General features: G+C 39.0%; 1 protein-coding gene across 12 annotated transcripts in view; it reads right to left on the bottom strand.

Annotated features, from left to right (window-relative positions):
• The window catches only part of LOC130439343 (protein shisa-6), a 59,997-nt gene extending 40,840 nt beyond the window's left edge, over positions 1 to 19,157 (bottom strand). For 11 of the 12 annotated variants that reach the window (XM_056771918.1, XM_056771920.1, XM_056771919.1 and 8 more), the window contains exons 1-4: positions 19,064 to 19,157; positions 17,750 to 18,583; positions 16,123 to 16,283; positions 12,300 to 12,398 (exon numbers count right to left, since the gene is read on the bottom strand). In XM_056771918.1, coding sequence (XP_056627896.1) covers positions 12,300 to 12,398; positions 16,123 to 16,283; positions 17,750 to 18,291 — 802 coding nt within the window. In that variant the 5' untranslated portion in view covers positions 18,292 to 18,583; positions 19,064 to 19,157. The remainder of the gene's footprint in view (positions 1 to 12,299; positions 12,399 to 16,122; positions 16,284 to 17,749; positions 18,584 to 19,063) is intronic. The other variant, XM_056771925.1, reaches the window with a different exon arrangement.
• Positions 19,158 to 22,344: the final 3,187 nt, after the last annotated feature.

Raw genomic sequence — 22,344 nt, 5'->3', positions numbered from 1 at the left:
TATACCTGTGCTACTTATGACTGGTTCTGTGGTCCAGGGTCACATATGCATTGTGGATCACTAAAAATATTGCATTATACAGTAGTTGCTTTTTCTATATTGTGGATTTTTATGTCTCTGGAGGAGTACATTGACCAATCAGCATTCAGGTTTGGAATGAACACATCTTCTTTGTACCATACTATAAAAAAATAATTCACCAATTTACCCATGAGGGTTTACAATCAAGCAGCTTCATTATGTTGTATTTACAGAGCACAAAGAGGCAGTAATCAATTGCGACACGCAGGAATTAATCAGCATGGCACAGCGTGAAATTTTTTCCATGGCGTTTGAAAAATCTGCCCTCTGAGGTTTCTCGCTTGGGTCCATCGGCATGCCAAGTTGCTTCAACTCAACGTTACATGCCAATTCCCGACAATAGACTCTCTTTCTTATACAGATTCTTCAAATATAATAAATATCTAAAAGGAGGGCATTTGCGTGAAAAACGTCTTGGTTACGTCTGTAACCTCAGTTCCCTGATGGAAAGAACGAGACGTTGTGTCGAGAACGACAGAGGGGGTTCGCCCTTGAGAACCTATCAACTCTGACTACTATAGAAAAGGCCAATGAAATTTGGCGAATGAAATTTGCATGCCGGTCTCCGCCCCCGGATGTCCAGTATAAAAGGAAGCCGGCGTGCAGCATTCATTTACCTCTTGTTCTGAAGAGCCTGAGAGCCTCTCACGACTGCAGCAGAATACGATACGTGTTTGTGGCATTAGGGACACAACGTCTCGTTCCCTCCATCAGGGAACTGAGGTTACAGACGTAACCAAGACGTTCCCTTTCTGTCGGTCTCTCGACGTTGTGTCGAGAACGACAGATGGGGTTACCAATGGAAAACGCCACAACGCTGTATCGCGTCACAATCTCTAGCGAAGCGACGGTAACTGGCCTGGGCGTTTCAGCTCGAAGCTTTCGCGAAACTATAACCTTCCAGTGTGGTGGTCGGAGGGTTCCAGAGCTTTCTTGGAGAAAGATGGGTACAGCCCTGACCGGTAACCTTTCACGGACAGAGGCCTTAGCTCTCTACTGGCGAGAGGCCGTCCGGCTTGGGTTTACACCGGGTAAGCGCAGCTTCCTTAATTAGGGATGCACAGTAGAGGACTCCTACCCGTGGGGTGGAATATGGTGGACATAGGTATGGTCTCGTCCTTGGAGGAGAATGCATGGAACGTGTGGACTGAGTAATTAACCGCAAGGTGGAGGTCCACCTGGGGAAGCTCATGGGTTACCAGGAGTGGGAACCATTCTCATGAGGATACATCAGACGGAACAGCCCACGGAGGGGGTGTTACAGACGTCCGGTAGCAATAGGTCCGGTTAGAGCTATCTGTGATAGTTCATATGGTATCCCGGCCTAAGGGGGAAGGCTGCACTGCCCAGCCAACCCCCAGGGGGTGCTTGCTTAGTGATGGATGTAATGCCTGTTCTAACCAGTGTTTGGGTAAGAAGGAAGGTTGGTGAGATACCTGTTCTTAGCCATATGTTTGGGTAAGAGGAGAGGTAGATAGCCACTGACCCAACCTACTGGAGGGTGGAAAGGTGCTTTCGCAGGCATACGCCCCCCGGATGCCAGTCCTACATGTCGCCACGCAGGACGTGGGCTGACACCGGGTTTACGTGAAGGTTGTTAACCCTTGCGAAGGTGTTTGGGCAAAGCCCAACCCGCAGCTCTACAGATGTCTGCTAGAGAGGCGCTTCTGGCCAGTGCCCAGGAGGTGGCTATACCCCGTGTGGAGTAAGCCCTCACTGCCAATGGGCATGGGAGATTCTAAGATCGGTATTAAGATCCACAACCTATTGCGCAAGCCTCTGCTTGGAGACAGCCTTTCCCTTCTGCTGTCCTCCAACACAGACAAGGAGCTAGTCAGAGCAACTGAAGCTCTGCGTGCGGTCCAGGACACAACATGGATGGGGTTGGGTCTTCCTCCCCCATGGGGAGCGCCTGCAAGTCCACCACTTGGTCCCAGAAGGGAGAAGTGGGAAGTTTGGGCACGTATCCGGGCCTGGGTCTCAAGATAAATTGAGAGTTGCCAGGGCCGAATTTAAGGCAATCCGGGGACACAGAGAATGCTTGGAGATCCCCTACCCTCTTGAAGGAAGCGAGCACCATCAGGAGGGCCATCTTGCTCGTCAGGTGAGGAAGATCGGAACCTCCGAGGGGCTCTTTGGGGGCCCAGAGAGGCCCCCCCAGGACCCACGTTAGGGTACCAAGAGGGTATGGAGCGGAGATGAGGTGGATTCCGCCTGCCCTAGAAACTTTCCATAAACTGAGTCGTGATGAGTGGCGATAGTGACTACATACACATTCAGTGTGGAGGGGAGATGTTAGTCTCCAATCTCTTAGGAAGGACAACACGATCCCGATAGAGCACCTCAGTGGGTCTTCTCGTTGAGAGAGACACCAAGACGAGAAGAGGCGCCATCTAGAGGCGTATAACCACCTAGTAGATGGGGCCCTACCCTGGGTGATGGTCTCCGGCATAGAGGGGAAGTGGCCATATCAGGATCTTCTCGTCCCATCTAGAGACCAGACATGGAGGTTCCAGAGGTCTGATCTGGGATGCCTGAACGTGTCCTCCCCCTGAGAGAGCAGGTCCTCTGTCAGGGGAATGGGTCAGGGGGAGTCGCTGTCCAGAGAATCAACTCTGAAGCCAAGTGCGGTTAGACCAGTGCGGTGTAACCAATAACACTTGGTGCTCATCTTCCCTGACCTTGCACAGTGTCTGTGCAAGGAGGCTCCAGGGGGGTGGAAGGTGTGTTTCCACCCGTCCCACGATCAGCAGTGCGCAAGGGCATCCGTGCCGAGGGGGGCCTCGGACAGGGAGTACCAAAGCGGGTAATGGTGATGTTGCGGGAGGCGAACAGGTTTACCTGGGCCTGTCCGAACAGCATCCAAATGAGCTAGACTGCGGGGGTGGAGTCGCCACTTTCCGAGAGGCATATACTGACGAGAAAGCGCGTTGGCTGTCTGGTTCAGTTTGCCCGGGATGTGTGTGGCCCGCAGGGAGCAGATCACCTGTTGACTCCACAGGAGGAGGCGTCGAGCAAGTCTTGTTAGCCGCCGTGAGCGTACACCACCATGACAATTAATGTACGCCACAGCTGTAGTGCTGTCCTTGGACCAGCATGTGCTTTTCCCGCACGAGAGGCCACAGCCTTCTCAGTGCAAGTAGCACAGCCCAACTCTTGGCAATTGATATGCCAACGCAGGCGGGGGTTCGTCCAACGCCCCGCTACTGCGTGCCCGTTACACACTGCAACGTACCCCTGCAGGGAGGCGTCCGTCGTCACCAAGGCATGCCTCGCAACCTGCCCAAGGGGGTCCCCCGCTCGGAGAAAAGTCATGGAAGACCAAGGGTTTAGAGTGCGTCGGCAGAAGGGCGTCATCACCATGGGCCTGCTGCCGGTGTGCCACGCTGTCCTCGGAACTCGACTCTGTAGCCAGTGTTGAAGCGGTCTCATGTGCATCAACCCGAGGGGTATTCGTCGGCACAACGTCAAGAGACCGACAGAAAGGGAACTCTTGGCATTTCAAGTGATGCATAAAATATTAGCACTTACTATAATGAGCTCTGATATAAAAATTCTTCACCAATTGGGGAAAGTGGGCTGATTGATATTGTATATTAGCGAGTATCACACCCATCAAGTTTCATCAAGTTCCCTCTTTCCTTTGTTCTCCATTTATCTTGCTTTATTTTTTAGCTCATTAGTGAGAACAACGTGTATTTGTTTTTTCCTGAAAGTGGAAGTACACACAATGGAGAGAAAAATAGCTTGGGAACTTAAATGATTTGGAAAGGTCTTACAAACACCAATGATATTTTGATAAAGTGTCTACACTGCCTAGATTTCACAGGAATCACAGACAAAAATGGACAAAACAGGTTTCTTGTAGACCACTTTGGAAACAATATACAACGATACAATGATATACAATGAACAAAATACAACCAACAGAATCAACTGTGTAACTGAATCAAAATGTTAAATGACATCAAATCAACAAAGTAATAAATAATTAGTATCCACAGATGGAAAATATCAAAGCATACCAATGTCCAAAAGACAAAATCTGTAGTTTTGGATATCACAAATGAGATTTTTGAGAAAAACGGTTCCAAAATGATAAATAAAGACTTATCTCACCATACAAAGAGCTGCCAACAAATTAAACAATTACACACATTTAAATATGTATAATACACCAAATATAATGATACAGCTAAACAACTTAACAACTACTTTATCATCCAAATTTAAGAATAATTTGGTCTACCGCTTTATTCACCATGAACCCATAAATATTGAAGACTGCAGTCACATGATGATCTCATCAAAATCTCAGCCAAAGTTATAAGCTTTTTTGCAATTGTCTGCTTCATATGTCATCAAGGTTTTTTATATCAGGTTTTATTTCAGAAAAGCAACCATTACATTTACAGGTATGAATAAAAATACTGCGGTTACGTCTTATGGGGAATAAATGTTGATCTTCTGTTTTTTAACTAAATAAAATATCCTTGATGAAGTATGCGGCAAAAAAAAATGCTGACTTCGGAGAATGCAGCCTTTGTAATGAGACACAGCTAGTGACCCCAAACCCTCAAGACATGGTGCAAATAAACCATACCAACGTTCATGAGACATCACTGCATATGTTAACTATTGTATTTCATCGAGCCTTGTGATTTTTACTGAACTAATCAAAAGTTATTAAAGTCACTTTTAATCTCAATACAATGCGTGTAACATCATGTTGTGGTTATGGTGACACAGCCCAAGTTTCATGCCAATATGCCTAAACGTTGTAAAGATACAGCTTTACATCTCCATTGTGGTGCACTTGAGGTTAATAAACTACACAAAATCCCTTATTATGTCACTTATGGGCTATAAAAAAAGCTTTTGATAAAGTTTCATATTGAGTGCCCCATATATGATCAGAAATCCTCTTTTTGCATGCATAATAAAGGAACCAATGAAGACTTTAATTTATTAAAATTAATTTTAACCTAAACTTCATTGAAAGATCTGTAAATTAACATAAATGTCCTTTTGCATATAAAGGAACCATGATTGCACAAATGTCCCCCTTTTCTGACTATTGATTTTATTGAATGAACGTCTAGACATATTAACCCTCATATTGTTCTTTTACACCTACTGAAGAAAAATGTTGAGTTTGGACTTTTATCTCATTTACATTCTGAGACATGTTGACCCGACTAATATAAATTTAAGGGGTTCGCTCAGAACTACTTCAGCACATTCCATAAGAAGAATTTTGAAGCGCCATGCATAGATCAAGATAAACACCACCAATCCAAAATAAAGACATTCTCTCCCTGGTCTAAGAAAGACAACTTCTCCAAAGCATAGACACGATCATGACATTATCATGTTTCCTTTAATAATTCAACTACTGTCCTCTGGCCCTCAATTTCATGTTCATTTATAGAGCACACACAATCTAAACTTTCATTTCAACTTCTCTTTCCTTCATGCTAGATAATTGCTTGCCACAATTGTAATATCCTCAATTTGTACCCTCCTTTCTTTGCGAGAGGACACGATGAGGAACAAAACAGAGCTGGATGGATATTGGAAATTACTTTAGTTTGCTTCTTCCTCCTCGGCCTCAGAGACAGGGCCCACAGTACCTGGGGAATATTGAGTGCGACAGCTGGACCAGAGGAGCTGGTGGATGACGGGGCTGACATTTAGCGACGTTTGCTGTTTATGGACACAGTGGGAGGCACTTCCTGTTTGTTGTCACACTAATGAATTTGCTGGAAAGGATTCTGAGGGTTCAGGCAGGTCACCTGCCCACAGATCTTAATCACTACCACAGACTCACCTTTATATAACAATAGGGAGCTAAAGATGCCATGGAAACGCAAAGAAGTCCGACCTTTTCTTTTTATTTCTATTTTCCAAGTCTAACTTCTATTTACATAATCGTAAGCTCCAAATCTATTTATTGCTGTTATGCGACTTCCATTCTGTCTCACTACCAGATTCTAAATCCTTGACAAGTCTGCTTGTTTTGGGAGAAAACATTTACCTCAAGAGACAACACATTCTACAGGTGTGGTTTGATCTGGAATGAAATGGCACGGCAAAATAAACTGCAATCAGGCATCAGTCAGTTCGATTTGACGTTGCTCATATGAGCGACTAGACGCATGAAAATAACTTCTCAGTCACGGATAATTCGCTTAATATCCAATCTGTCCACCTACCAGTTATGTTGTCATGTCAATCAAACAGGGGCATGTATTCAGATGAAATCATTCCCTGCCTTTGGACTCAGACAAAAAGGACAATTAGAAGAGACTTTTGGTGATTTCAGGTTGAATTTTAATTCTGGTTATATATTAAAATAGACTGTTCCATTTCATACGGATGCTGTCAATCAAAGATTGCAGTCAGTTGGTTCTTCAAAGCAATAATATGTCAAAACTATAATAACATATCAGGGGAGAAAATGCCAATGAGCTCTCAGCAAGAGAATTTCCATATGAATGTTTTAATATGAGAAAGACTGCTTTTCACTGCAACAGAAATTTCAAGACAGTTTATTAACCTATAAGGGAAAAACACAGCTGAGCTGGAATATTACTTAAACATTTATGGATGGTTAAAATGTGATGCAAAATGTGATGCACCACTTCACTCAGAGACTGAAATATAGGAAATGTTAGTCCAGATGCTCCAGTAGACCTCATACAACAAATGGAAGTTCTTTATTGAATCTAACCTGTCTGCACTTCAGGGATTTCTGTCTATTACCGTGAACTGTGACAGTCAGCCCCTGAATTACACTGTGCTGCTTTTTAAGGACGAAGCAGGACAATTGGGAAACCCACAAGGGTGAATTGTTGAATTTCCGAAGCTGGCAGTATGTAACTATGGGGGCATCTTTTTTTTATACTCATTGAGAGGTTTATGTGAAAAGATTGTCTGCATTTCTTTGGGGAACTGCTCTATATTCAAGTGGAGTAAAACCAAAGGTCAGAGCCTTGAAAACCAATCACATATAGCTGCCTTTTCTCTTTCTTAGAGCAGTCCGTGCAAACCAGTACAAGAATGAGACTTGTGAATGAACAATGACTTTGGGGTTTCATCTGAAATTGAAATAAGATATAACGGTATGCAGGAGTTCATCTCTTTTACATACATTTATGAATAATAATATCTGCTGGATTGTTTGTCTCGGGCATTTCAGTTCCGATGGGTAATACTGTTTGACTTCTAATTTATAAGAAATTGTAATGCAAGTTTACCTAGCACAAACTTTAGAAACTCAATTTAAACATTTCTTTCTTAGTAGAGCCCTAAGGGGCTAAAAACATGAAGAACTGGGATTATATAAAGATACATGCTATAATGAAAGACTAAACCTGTGAGAAGAGGAAGATTGGTTGATCAGCCATATGTGAAGCGTAGAGCTTCAGTACATCAACTGGTATTCCCCATGACTTATAATAGAAATAGTCTCTTTAATTATACACCAGCATGGATGGTTGATTACTCGACGGTCAACATGTCGCACCAACGAGAAAACACTTGCGTTTCCAGTGACCCTTTAAATCACCACGGTGAATCTAATTGCAGAATATTCTGAAATATAAAGTTGGGTACACTGTTAAAAATAATAATACCATAATTATATAGTATAATGTTCCCTTTTTTTTACAGATGTTTTACAGTGTACTGGAGGTATGAAAGACACAAATTTTGTCTTAAATCACATACTTTTCACAAAGCATTTAAACTAACCACTATACATTCTAGTGTAAAAATTTAAGAAGGGTCGCTTTTTCCCCAAATTGAACACCTAACGGTTAAGTCAATTTCTACATTTTTATTTTATTAATATACTTTTTACCTAAAATTGAAGCATAATCATTCCACCAAAGAACTTTGTTTATGTGTTGTCTGATATCCCCGCCTCACTTCAGCTACTTAAGTTAAACTCCAAGCGTTGAGTGAATAAAGTGTCATACTTCATATTTTGGGTTAAATAAGTGCATCATCAGGGTACTTAAAATATATATATATATATATATATAATAATATATATTTTTTAATTTTAATGGGAAACACTATTTATACTACAATATGGCAAAGAATAGTGCATAAATCCACAATTTATCACTGATAATACTAATAATACTGGATGAATAATACTTCACTAAAACTCGTACACTTTTGATCTAATGGTGTGTTCAAGAATTGAACTATTTGTGCGAGTAAATCACATACAAAATCAATGTAAAGATGCCAATAGACGTACATTTGCACTGGGTGTTGCAAATGGCACAAGTTGAGCATCCCAATATCTGGGCATGCACAACATTCACTTTAAACTGAAAATGTCAACTCGTGCTGAATATTCGCGCAACAAACTTATTGACACATCTCGTGAGGTATGAGTGATGAAAAAACAAGTAATCCTCCAAGTAATAGAGCAAGGAACACAATGCTTTGTGTTTTCTGTGACCACACAGTAAGGCACTTTTCCATAAATGTAATTGATTGAATGTTCAAATGTGAACTGGACAATTGTCAAAACTCTCGAGCAATAACAGTGGCAGAAAATTATTAATGTACTGTATTTTTTTACAAACTTTTTTTGCATGAAAATAAACAAAACTTAATTATTGAGTAAAACAGTAAAAGTTTAAAACATTCTCCTTACCCTGTATTACAACTGTAAGCCTGTAATTAATTATGATCTGAGCATCCAGTGTATGATTTTGGGTCATTTGACTTAAACTGACAAAAAGTACAAAATATAACAGTAACATAGCAGTTTTAGGTTAAAAAGAGATGGCGCTATAGAGGCCAAAGTAACAGACTGCAGCTATAAAAAAAACGTTAAGTTAAAGAATGAGTTTGTGTGTGGTGAGGATGTCCTAATGTCAGATGTCTGAGAAGTGCTGTCAGATTGTTTGAGCCAATTACAACGTTCTGAAGGAGCTGCTGAACCTATGATGTGGGTGTTGAACACTGCGATTATCTGTGTTGTGGAAAATGCTGTCAGACACTACAACAAAAGTGCTACTCTCTATGAGAACGGATAAAGAAATTAGTCAACAGATTATTGGAACAGTGAGATTCGCTTACAGTATATACTGTATGAAATTCTCCCACATAAAAATTTTTCCCCCCTCAGAAATATTTCCACCAAATGACATCTAAGTTTTCAAGACATTTCGGTGCTGATGTGTGAATGGTAGAAATACTGATAAAAGACGGAAAGCCATTGCGAGTGTGTGTAGATGATGAGGTACATTCACAGCAAAAGGTAATCCAAGACAATTTGTAGCAGGTGTGAAAGGCTATTGAGAGGATTGAACTGATGCTCCTTGTCTGATTGTGGTGGCAAAAGAAACAAGAAATATGTCCTCTGTTATGCGAGTTAAATACTATTATTCTTGGGCTGATGAGGCTAAGGTTTTTCCGAAATGACCCGCCATTTTCAACAATATTGCGAATGTAGTCAGTGTTGAACTGCTCTTTATGCTTTAGTTTCAAATTCACTAAAACATAACTTTGTGTTGTGGTACATTTATTCCCCCCCACTCGCAATTTACTTTATTTTGGTAAATAATGGGATGAAATAGCTACATACCATGAGTCAAGGATGTAACTTCGGTTTGAGAAGTGGGGTACACACAAAATGATTTGAATCCTATCACAAATTAAAAATACCCATGTTTTGGGCATTGTTTTTGATTGTTTAAATTGATTGAACCATGATCTATTGTGCATGTGACACTCGCATAGACACAGGAAGACTCTCTGTGTACTGCTCGATCCTAGTACTTCTCAGTGGCGATGACAGCGTGTGGTTAAAAAATCATAGCAAACAAATTGGAAAGTGAGGGAGACACGAACAGGATTTTGAAAAGTGAGGGGGACATGTCCCCCCTGTCCCCAGTGGAACTTACGCCCTGCCATGAGTATTTGAATTAAGTCACTGTAAATTGGTGAAAACATGCCTCCTTTATGTGTAAATGAGGCACATTATAGATCGTGCCCTTTTCACAAAGTGTGCTCTCTGGGGAGATTGTGGCATCTCATCCCTAACAGACCCTATGTTTTGTAGCCTATGTCTATGAGTTAATATGCTGAGGTCCTCCTAAAGTTGATCAAATAAACTTAAATCAATGAGATAAACTCATCAAAAGTCTGTCAGGGAAAACAGTCCAAAAAAGGACAGAAAGCTTAATTTCATAAGAAATGCATCTATTGAGTGTTAACAGTAAAACAATACAATAAAAATAAAAAAAATATCACAAATGTACATATTTCAGCACCCCTCTAATAAAAGGAAAGGTGTTTTGTCATGTTTGAATGCAACAGTCTGGAAAACATTTATCCTGCAGCAGTGCCTAGATTCCTTCTGCTCATATTTCATGAGCCGCTTACAAAAATAGCTGACCCTTCCGCCATGACTAGATGGCTGAATAGGTTATCGAGAAAAGGGCACTAAAGACACAAAACAAAAAAAAGAAAGAAACAAGTGTCTTATGCAGGTTAGAGGCAGGCATAAAAAAGAATGGATTTTAGGTCAAAGCGTTGTATCTGAGGAAATGAAATTCAGGGAGGCAGAAAGAATGCAGGCCTAATGGAGATTGGCCACAGTACATATTCGATGTTCCGTCCTCTCAGAATTACCCTGACCTGGGATGTTTTACAGGGAGTTGTTGGGTGTATAGGCTCAGACTTACACAAATGCTTCTGTCAAAAATATTTCTGGACAGAAAAAGGAACGAATAGTTGGTGACATGTTTATCGTGGCATTTTTTCAGTCAAGTATCAAAATCCCTTCACTCAACCATATACACAAGTGCAACAGTAGGTGAAAAATGTGGGTGCAGTTCCGACCAAGATGGCAGTATGACAGATATACAGATAACGACTCAGTGAATTTTTTTATTCAAATATTTTAAAGAGACTGTGTTTTCCGTTACATTTAATTTTTTGTATCAACTTTTTAATATCACTGCTATTGAAAATATAAATTTTCTTTTTGTGATCTCTATTTGTGAAATATTGTGATGATGATACTTTGACAGTTGTGTGCTGCCAAAACACATGCTCCTTACCTTTTTGTGTTCTTGAAAGAGAAAATTTTAATTAATATACAACAATGTATTGTTTATATGTATGATTGAGTAGAATCATTGTTATGAGTCGGCACATGGATATTAATGGTTGCATCACTTGTGAGAACTGACACAAGAAAGATTTATAAATGATTACCCAGAAGCTATTTCTCAGAGTTTCTCAGAAAGCTCAGGATATGTACTGGAATGTTTTTCCACCTTTGTCTCAACATTTCATGTAAAATTGCTATGAAGAGATAAAAACAGTATACAAAAGAGACATTATTGAAATACATGTAAATATGCTATGGCTGCATATTTATTTAGATAAATTTACAGTTAAAATAATCCAACAAATTTGATAGGAAATGTTTGTTGATGATGAAATCTTCAATAATATTGCCTTTTGACTGGATTTTTTTCAAATCTGAACAAAATTTGTGACCCTGTTGACATTTTTTTCTGAAACTCTGTAAATCTCTGGGAGGAGACGTCTCCACCCAGACCTTTACACTCTTAAAAATAAAGGGCTTCACAGCAAAGCCAAAGAAGAACCATTTTTGGTTCCACAAAGAACCATTCAGTCGAAGGTTCTTTAAAGGACCATCTTTTTTAAGCTTTTTTATAATCTGAAGATGTTAAAGGTTCTTTTTTGAACCCACATTTTTTTTAGGAGTGTACCTGAGACAATCAAATTCATGAAAATCACACTGCAGATGCAAACTCTCCACAATCTTTTTATAGAACATACTTTATGTTGTGTTGTTATGTTGGAATATAGACTGAGATGCCAATAGATCTGTTGAAACATAACGGAAATGTGTTTTGCTACCCGCCTCTCTAACCAGTTAAGAGACTCTCATGTCAGTGGTAGAGTGCTTTGAATTTTAAATGAACCTCGTGTTGGAGTAGTAGTGAATAACAAAAAAGAAAAACAAGGTTTATTTTAGATGAAGGACTTTAAAGCAAAAAAAAATCTTGGCCGATGAGCACACTGCATTATGAATTTCTAGCTAGTTTGGTGAGCTGTAAAACGTAAGATTGATGGTTGATTTCTTTTCTGCACCTCGTGTCATGGATGAAGGGTTTTAAGTATCACGAAGCAGAGACAAAGAATCATGTTACCTTTTGCGTGGCTTCGGCCAAGCGTCACAAAGCCAGAAGATATGAAGTTGTGAAGGTCATGGCCGCCACCGCGACTGCTGTCCTTCGAGTAATGTGCTCCTGGAAATGGACACCAGAAGATTACATGTGAGCGACAGAGGAATATCACTCAGCTTCCTGTATAGCACTTTGCCTCCGAAGTAGACAGCCATCAGCATAACAAGTAAAATTCCCAACCTATTTCAAGAGTTATGACTTTCCATGATTCCAAACTAAAGTCACCTTGTCTTGACAACATGCACTGTTTCCTGTTGTTTGAATATTAGATGCTGCAAGTGTCGGAGGTGTTATATTTATTCTTGACGTTCTAATTATCAGTGAAATACCAGCGTGTACATGTCGACGTTAGACCAAATCACCTTGAACACCATCTGGGAGTTTAAACTCAAATATAGGGCTAAAATTGAAGTTCCTTGGCTCAAAAGCCGATTCAGGCACTAACCTACATAAAAAGAATCTGGTCGTGTCACCATTTAAGAATTAAAATTCTAATATCTGAAAGTAAATACTCCACATAAAAAGAAATTAAATGTCCATTTAGGGAAATTTCTATTGGTGGCCATATTGGCAACCCCAGGAAAGGTGCTTCCTGTCACCTTAATTGAGGGACGTTTCATACCTTGGATGTCCAAATTTGTTGATTTTCAGGAAATAGAAAAAAACATTGTACTTTGTATATGATTAAGTTGTCAAGCACTTTTTAAGATATTTTATTGGTTAGATATTTGCAAAACCCAGTGACAAACTTAACGGATGACTAATAATAATGATTTATGACAAAAAATGTAATCATGAAATATGGAGATGGACGGCACGATATGTTCCAGTAATATTATAACATTTAACAAGTTGCAATTTACCCCATTTATTATGTAAAGAATAATGTACACTCAGTTGTCGGTTGTTACTGCAAAAAGAAACGGAGTTAGTAATAAAAATAAAACATTTAGTTTAATAATTTGGAGAAAACAAATCTCATATTAAGATGAACACGTTATATTTTCTTTTCTTTTACCACATTTTGAAATGCACCTGTTTTTTTTCTACTACATTTTTTACATACAAGCACACGGTCCCCTGCTTCAAAAGCTCTGCGGGCAGCGAATCAAAAGGTTGAGCAGCAGGGATTGCTATGTTAATACATTGTTTACTGAGGCTTTACACACTGCCAGTTTCTCATACTGAGAGCCTGCTCGTTCCAACCTCAAAAATGCTTTTTTGGATCACTAGAAAGAGCTAAAAAATAAATAAAAGGGCAACTCATGCCGAAACAGCGTGCAGGTGAGTGCAAGATCAGACACGGTTCTGTGTCTGTTAAATAGTCTCATTATGATTATGATGTGTTGTTACCTGAAAATGTACCTGAAATTAACAGCCTGTTATATTGGCCACCTCAGGACATCCCCAAAAAGCTGTTAAACTTAGTCATGAAGTGCATTTATATGATGATAACTTCAGAGACCAGTAAAGAGAGTCAGGGTGATGCTGCGTTTTGACACATACAGTATTAAGGCGGGAAAATGCTAGTACGGTTAGCTCTGATTGTTCTCAGATGAAGAATTAACTAAGACTTTTCCGACAGAAGGGAGGATCTTAGTCATTACTTGAATAGGATTTTATAGCCTGCCCAACTTAATCTCTTGGTCTAAAATGTAGAGGCAATACAAATAAATAATTGTGTTGTGCTGTAGCATTATGAAATTGCCCATTGGCATTCAACATCATAATTAAACTAATTACATCATAGTCTAATAACCCAGACAAATGCATCCAACACTGATCTCTTGAAGGGATTTCTGAACAAATGCACACACATGGCAATAAACAATGTTCATTACTTAAAAGGATAGTTACTTAAAAGAATAGTTCATCAAAAAATGAAAAATCTGTCATCATTTACTCACCCTCAGGTTGTTTCAAACCCTTAATATTTTTTTTATTCCAATGAACACAGAGAAAGATATTTGGAAGAATGTTAGCAATTTTCAATTCTGGGACATTATCCACTACCATAGTAGGAAAAAGATTATTGATTATCTTTTTCTCGGGCACCTTTGACTACCATTTAATTCTTCCTATTGTGGAAGTCAATGATGTACCGAAACTGAAAATGACTAACATTTTTCCAAATATCTTACTTTGTTTGATCGAAACAAAGTCATTTATACAGGTATGAAATTACATGAGCGTGAGTAAATGATGACAGAATTTTCCTTTTTGGATGAACTATCCCTTTAAAATGTCTTTTTGCATCACATGAACATTGTTTTGGGAGAAATTGTCTATTATTATTTTTTCATCTGTCAAATCATAATTCAACTCTTGACTTGTTTTATGCATGTACTTAGCCTAGTGTCTTATAATTTCTGAGTTATATGTGAACAACATCAGAAATTAAGCAGAGAATTTGGGAAAAATACAGCGTAAATTGACAAAAAAATGCCTTACATACAGTGTGTCAACAGGGGGGTCAATATGCCACGAGAGTGAATAACTGTTTTTATGCCTTATCAAAAAAGTATTTCATAATATTTCATGTGATATTTGATGATATTATCTTCTAGAGAGTTTAGACACTACTGCCATATGTTTTTGCTAAATGTTGCTGTAAAATTATTATGACTTGCCGATAAAAAATATATTAAACCAAAAATGCTTTAATGCTATTTGTTATATAATTCATCCATTACTCACCCTCATCTCATCAAATAATTTTATTTTATGTTCTGCAGAAGAAAGAAAGTTATGTTTGAAATGACAAGAGGGTGAGCAAATGATGACAGAATTTTCATTTTTGGGTGAACTATCCCTTTTATCCATTAATGTCAAGGGTGCCGTTTGGCAATACCCTCTATCTTTCCGTCATAAAACTATATGAGTCCAATCTTGTTTCATACTATGAAATCACCCCTGATCACTCTCTGTCAGACTGTGAAAACCAGTAGTTTATACGTCACAAACAGAAACATCATTGTAGACCAATGTCTTTCCCTCCATGATGAAAACTAAACACCCATGTAAATCAAGGCATGTGAATAAACATTTGCTCTTTGAGTTGGTTCAGTAGATGCTATCAGCACATATCACACCAATTTGTATGCCAATTACACATCTTCTACAGAGGCTGTCAGGGTACCTCAGTGTTGACCTAGTATAGCACTGAGATGTGCTTAGTCTCTGTGATGGCTGACAAAGTCACACAGCACAGCTCTGCACACAGCAGTCTTGATTGTGCAGGTCTTAAAGCATCACACGAAGGGTAAGACTCAAGAACGACATACCTTACACAGCAATATGTGTTAAATATACTTCTCTCATGCATCATATTTTGGACGCTGTTGCCATATGAGTGACATTTATCTCCCTTCAAGTCAAAAACGTCATTACGTGCGATAATAACTCATGAGAGCCTTCAACAATGCTCCAAAGTCGCTCCTGACCTTGAATATAATGAAATTCAGCACAGCCTTCCATTTCCCAACCGGCAGAGGGGGGAGGTGAAGCTTTATGGCTCAACTGTAATTGACTCCCATTTAAATGCAGCATGTAAGTCAATGACTACTAAGCGTTAACCTGGCAGATCACACAGCGACGGGCAGAAACACATGTCTGACACACATTGTGAAATTAGACATTACTACATCAACATGTATTATGAGCCACCTGACTGACAGTCTTCTGACACGCCTTGGCCTACTATCAATATCAATGGCATATATTGGAACGTTACAAGATCAAAACACAACATTTTAAAACGTTATTTCAAAAATTTTAGACTGCTTACCGTGATTTGACTTTGAGCTGTGAACAGGGGTGTAGTGGTTTTTCGAGCCTGTTCGCTGTGGCGTGTCGTCTTTGGATGAGCTGTTCATCGCCGCAAAGTTCTCACAGTCATACTGCGATATAGGAATTGGTCCTTGCTGTCTGAGAATATCTGCTAGGGCTCTGTGGATAAAATATGAGAATTGCTTTTACACTCGCAGCATTTAAGGTAACACAGTACACATCTGATCAACTTGTGTGTTGACAGGGATTCAAACCCATAACCTTGATGTCCAATATGAAAAAGCAACAACAACTCAAGATTTATTCCAGTTACTTGTTCTAACTTTGACTGGATTTGTAAAGAAAGAAAGAAAGAAAGAAAGAAAGAAAGAACGAACGAACAAAAGAAGAAAGTAAGGAAGGAAGGAAAAAAAAGAAAGAAAGAAAGAAAGAAAGAAAGAAGGTCTATATATATAAATGTTTAATCACCAGTGAACCTCATTTCAATGTTCCTACAGTTACACCTGGTTTATATAGGTGGCCCAGGGGATCAAAGTTCAGAACTATGTGTTATGTAAGCCTGGTGTTACTGGTAGCTCTGTAAATGTTTACCTGTGAAATTGAATTATTTTTGCATTAATTACCCTGCAATACCTGAATTTACAAAGAAAGTCAACAGTGTGCTTTACTATTACACGCATTCCAGTTTGTTGGTGTTTATCTGCACCGTAAAGTGAAGTCAATAGACAGCCAGTTGCAGCAGATATTTGTTCCACCAACAGAGCAGGAGCAAGTCTGGGTAAATATTTTATAATAAACTCACATGTTCATATTCTGTAAGATAAAGTTTCTGGAAAAGGGCAGACAGTTTGCTGTCCATAAAAGAACACTTCAGGTCTGATCTTAGGTGCCTAGGCAGTATGATGAAGAGAAGAGGTGGAGACTGGGTGGTGAGAGGAATGCAAAAAGAATTTGCAGGGCTGAGAGGTAAAGTGCTGGTTTATGGGTATGCTGTGAGATAAACTGAGAAAATGAAGGAAAATATTGGGCAGGTTGCACAACAACTACTATATCAAACAATTGATAATTGCAACTGTTGTCTTACGTTGTTCCGAACCCCCATCAGAAAGATCATTTTGTCCTGCACAAATGGTGTGTATATAATACTGTGTCCAGACAGGACACTGTTATGAAATTTGCACTTATTGTGCACATCAAATAAAGGGTAAATTTGAAGCGTCTGTAACCAACCATAAACACTTTCGCCTAAACACAAAAATGAGGAGCGTTTGTTGTGCACCAGTATTCAAATTCTGCTTGGGATTTTGATCACAACCCACTGTTACCACGTTTAATATTCCACATGGGCCACAGGCAAAATAAAAAGAGCTGCAGATATTGCATCTGGGTAGAGGACTTGTTTTCAAACCCATTGCAATGTTATCAATCATTGAGATCACTGCATTAAACTTCTGAATTACAAAGTTTCAAGCCAACAGCAATTATTTTAATTGGAAAGCGTCATATATACGTTCTCATTTGATATCAGACACAAATTACCCTTACATCATGTTTAAGAAAGCCTTATTACTATCAATAACAATTAAAAGTGTGGGACGATGTGAGGTTGTCAGCGCGCTGCTTACCTGTGAATGTTCATTTCCTGAGGCGGTTGAGTCGCTTTGTCGTACGCGACTTTTGTTGAAACCCCAAGAACTATAATAAAAGCAATGACACCACAGGTAATGTAAACCGCGGTGTTCGTTTGGTCCATGCTGGGATCATAAGTATCACCTGTTGGAATAGGAGACGTTGGCACAGTTTTCACCCAGTCGGGTTTGTGGTAATTCTTGCATGTGCTCTGGTCCAAGTGGTGGCCTTCAAACTGGCAGCAGAATCGCAAGTAACACGACCCGCAGCAGTAGCGATGGTCGGTGTTATTGCACTCGAACTCCTTATCAAACTGTCCGCTCACGTCGTAGTAACCCAGGCAGGTCTCATGGGTATGCGATGGACGCACCTGCGTTCTCAGCTGCGTGACCGCCGTGGGAGCGACCGTGGTGCTGTTCAGTTCTTTGGGCTTCTGAGTCCTTTTGGGCGCAAGTTTGGTTCGTTTGGCGGTCAACGTACAAAGCACGTTCAGCGGATCCAGGAAAATCAAAAGCAGCAGAAAGTGTTGTATACCCATGCTCGCTCGCGTCTTCAGGACCCCTGACAGCTCTCTGTGATTTCGGCGCTCTGGAGGCTATAAAGTCGCTGCAGTTCTGAGATCAGCTGTTCCCCGCATCTCTAATGATGTAGAGATGATGATGACAAACGCCATTCGTTTAATTGAAATATGTTGGCCCCATCGTGTTTGTGTGAGGCAGATGCTTGTTAGGAAAACATCGCTGGCTCTCTTTGAGTCAATCGGTCGTCACTGTTGGGATTCCGACGAACTCCTGTTAAACGAGGCTTTACATCTCCCTTCCCATTTTGTTCTTGGAAAAAGTAAAGACTTTATCGTCAATAGAATGTTTAGCGACTTAACCTTGACAATGGTTCAAAAGCAAAGCTCAAACGTGCATTAGTGATGCAAATACAGATTAAACAGAAATAAAAACAAAAGAAAAAAAAGAAATGTCGCATTTCTCCAGAAATTGATCATCCTGATGGCTAACCCACATTTCCAAACAATGTCGCACATGATCTATTCTCAAAAATAAATCTCCTTAAATTACAATTCCATGTTCATGCGGTGCTTCACAGACACACGTTGCACCCATACAATGAATTCACTTTACATAAAAAATACATCTAAGTGCAACCCACACACATCTAATAAAAGCTTTTTTATGCTCCATCGAACACAATTGAATGTGTTTAGCCTTTATAAAGTCTACATTTACAACGTGCTTGCCAATTTGTCGTTACATTTAATTTAATTAAAAATAGACCAGTTCGTTTTAGTCAGCACTTACCTTCACTTTAACGGTTTAATCGGCTGTGTTGGATGTGCCAAGGTGAAGTGACAGTCAGTATCCCATCCCGAAACAAACCCGTGGAACGGTCCGCCTACCGTCTTTCTCTCTTACATCAAATGCTGGCGTCACAGTCCGTCTATGTGCAGCTCCGATTCATACATCTCCCTCTGGCAATATGGTATTCATTTCCTTCCTGCCCAGATTACCACACCTTTTCATTATTTTATGTAATTTTATTAAACATACCATAACATCAATCAAATCCAATGTTGTTTCCAACGGCTTTTGAAGGTATTAAATATGCGACAGTATAGATTTTTACTGCCATTTAGTCAGACCTCATTCAGTGTGAGGAAAGAGCCGAACCAAATCCGCAAACAGCATTGAATAGATTTCCAATAACAGCCTTTATCGGCTACTCCTCTTTCTATCTCTGCATACCCCTCTCTCGCTCTCTCTTTCACTGTTTCATTGATTTCAGTTCCTGCAGACTTTTTGCAAGTACTCGGAAACAGCTGTCATAGGAAATCACTTATAGCATTAAAGGTTGTTATGTGACAATTTGTCTGCCTCTGCTCCAGCAAGAAAGGAATAAGAAGCTATGACTTGCCCTGGAACAATGTCAGCCATACCTGCCCCAACAAATCCCCAACCATGCTCCAGCCTTTATGCAGAGTATTGAGCTGTTTCTCATACCATGGATTACTCCATGCATCCCTTAAATAGCTTTATGGTTAGATAAAACATACAGCTAGATTTAGAGCTAAACACATTATGAAACATTCATTACTACATTTTACTCTGTACACAGGTTTTGACTGACGTAGAGTGATAGTAATGCAGGTATCAAACTAATTAAGATTTATTAAAAGAGCTTAGTGGCTTTTCGGCTAGGTATAGTTAATATTTAAAATGTCTGAATAGATGTTGAAATCTACTGCAAACCTTTGCTTTCATTAGAGCTTTTAATGTAGTTCGATAAAATAATTTAATTTCCCAGTCATTTAACAGTTGATTCATTCTGTTGTGCACTTTATGACTATGCAAAAAGAAACTCAAGCATATTGTTTTTCAATTATCAAAAAGTAATAAGAAGGGATAACATTGGACAACTAAAATATTTGTGATTTTCAGAAGATTTTTTTAAGTTCTTGAACATCCTACACAATCATCTGATTATGATGCCGGGAAGCAGTTGCTAAGTTACAGCTTCATAGTTGTTCTATTTTTTCTTTTTCCTTTTTTATGATGCCATCCATAGTTTCTCTAATGAAATATTTAAACCTATCTTGTGAAGTTCTCCCCTGGACTTTAAGAGATATATTGAGCTTTTAGAATTGCATCCTTTAAATGTGGATTGCACTCATGTTACAAATATCATGCTTTGGGATGTAAACTAGATTAAAAAAGGAAATCAACATATGAATGGGAAAACAAACGCAAACGTTAAAAATGCTATTGCATCATAAGTGGATTATATTCATGAACAATATCTGTTTCCTTTGTGGACATCAAATTAGCACTGGCAATCATCTGTGGACAGACTTTGAATACTTATGGACTTTGTTAAATGTTGATTTTTATGGATGTTGGCTCTATGCTCTGCATTTGTGTTATTGCTTGATACGGAAATAAAAAACATCAAAAACTTGGCAGCATGAAAATCTTGTTGTAGCACAGTGTAGAAATACAACTGTCCAGCCAATTGTCTTCTTGCTTGAAACCTGTATCTGCAGATCCTGTATCTGCATTTCTTAAGCTTTTTGTGAACTTTAATATACTGAAGCCCACGGGCTATTCATACTGTGTCAAATTAACTGAGTTTATTCATTGCATTAAGTAAAGAGTTAAGAATCTAAAGGTACCTCAAAGGTCTATTTTAAACAGCACTTCAGATATACTACTGTGATATTTATATACAGAGAGTTCATGAGTATCTTATGTGCTTCAAGTATAGTGGCTTATAAATAGTTCTTAAAATTAGATTTTTAAGCGCTGCATTACATGGAAAACTATTGTCATCTGAAGAACAGAACCTCATAAAATATTTCGGCACTATGTGACTTTGCTATTACAACTGACGAAAATGAATGTTCCGGATCTCTTTTGAAGGTTTCTCATGGGCTTGTGTCTTTATGTGTTTCTCTTGAAGGGTTGCAGTCCTTTTAATGTTTCACATCCCTCTGTCATTACCATGACCCAATTTCCTTTGAAAACACTGTTTCCAGATTACGGCACGTGTGCATGTTCAAGAAGCACTTTAAAGTGAACTGTCCCCCTCTGTTTCTGCATGTGTCTCTGATAGCAAAAGTGCTTTGTCAAGAATTTCAAACTGTATTTCTTGAATGCCGGAGGCAGGAAGGAGAAATCACAAGCCAAGTCGTGTCAGGTTCACTAAATGTAAATCGTCATATTATATAAGGTTTCAGGTTTGAAAACTGCCTGTTTTGTAGAATTAAACTATTCTTAGTAAGATGTTAGAACAAATTCAATCTGCCCTTACAGTTTGTCTATTTCTTATAAAATTGAATTTATGCTATATGGTTCTGTTTTTAAGTTTTGATGCTTATGAAGTACCGTACAGTAAGATATATTGTGTATTTTTATGTACAATATTTGTTTTTGATGAATGTGTTTTTTTTTAATAGATTTATTGATATAATTTGCTCATCACTGAACTGTAAACCAATAATAAAATCATCAAGCCTGCCTTCAAATGACAATACAGACAAAATAACATCACACTTTATACTTCTCCTGAAACACTCCTGTCTTTGTGGGTTTGAAATATATTTTCTGCTAAATAGTTTCTGTGGCAAATGTCAAGGTTGAAATGCCACAAATCTCTCCACTGTCTTATTTCTTACATATTGGGTATGAAAGACTGAAAAAAATCTGAAATCATAGGCAGCATGACTAAAAATGAAGGGGACAAAAAATGCAGATTGTCAACCAATAGTCAAAAAACCTATTGTTTATGATGTTTCCTGCAATATATTAGATTTATGAGAACATTTTTTAAACAAAAATGTTTCTCCAAACATCTCGAAAAAGACATGGTGTCAGTCTACACCCCCTGACAGGTTTGTGTTTCTTGTGACAGTTCACAGATATATAGGTGTTAAAATAACATCAAGTGATATGCTCAGGATATGCATGCAAGAAAACACCTCACAGTACTTCATGTGTTAGAAAATATACAATATTAATAATGCTTTGATGGTCAACAAAAATCTATCATATTTTATGTACTTATGTATTGTTTTTTCTTGGCAAGC

The sequence above is a fragment of the Triplophysa dalaica genome, chromosome 17, assembly GCF_015846415.1.
Source record: "Triplophysa dalaica isolate WHDGS20190420 chromosome 17, ASM1584641v1, whole genome shotgun sequence".
Taxonomy (NCBI): domain Eukaryota; kingdom Metazoa; phylum Chordata; class Actinopteri; order Cypriniformes; family Nemacheilidae; genus Triplophysa; species Triplophysa dalaica.
This window is presented reverse-complemented; position numbering and strand designations above follow the sequence as displayed.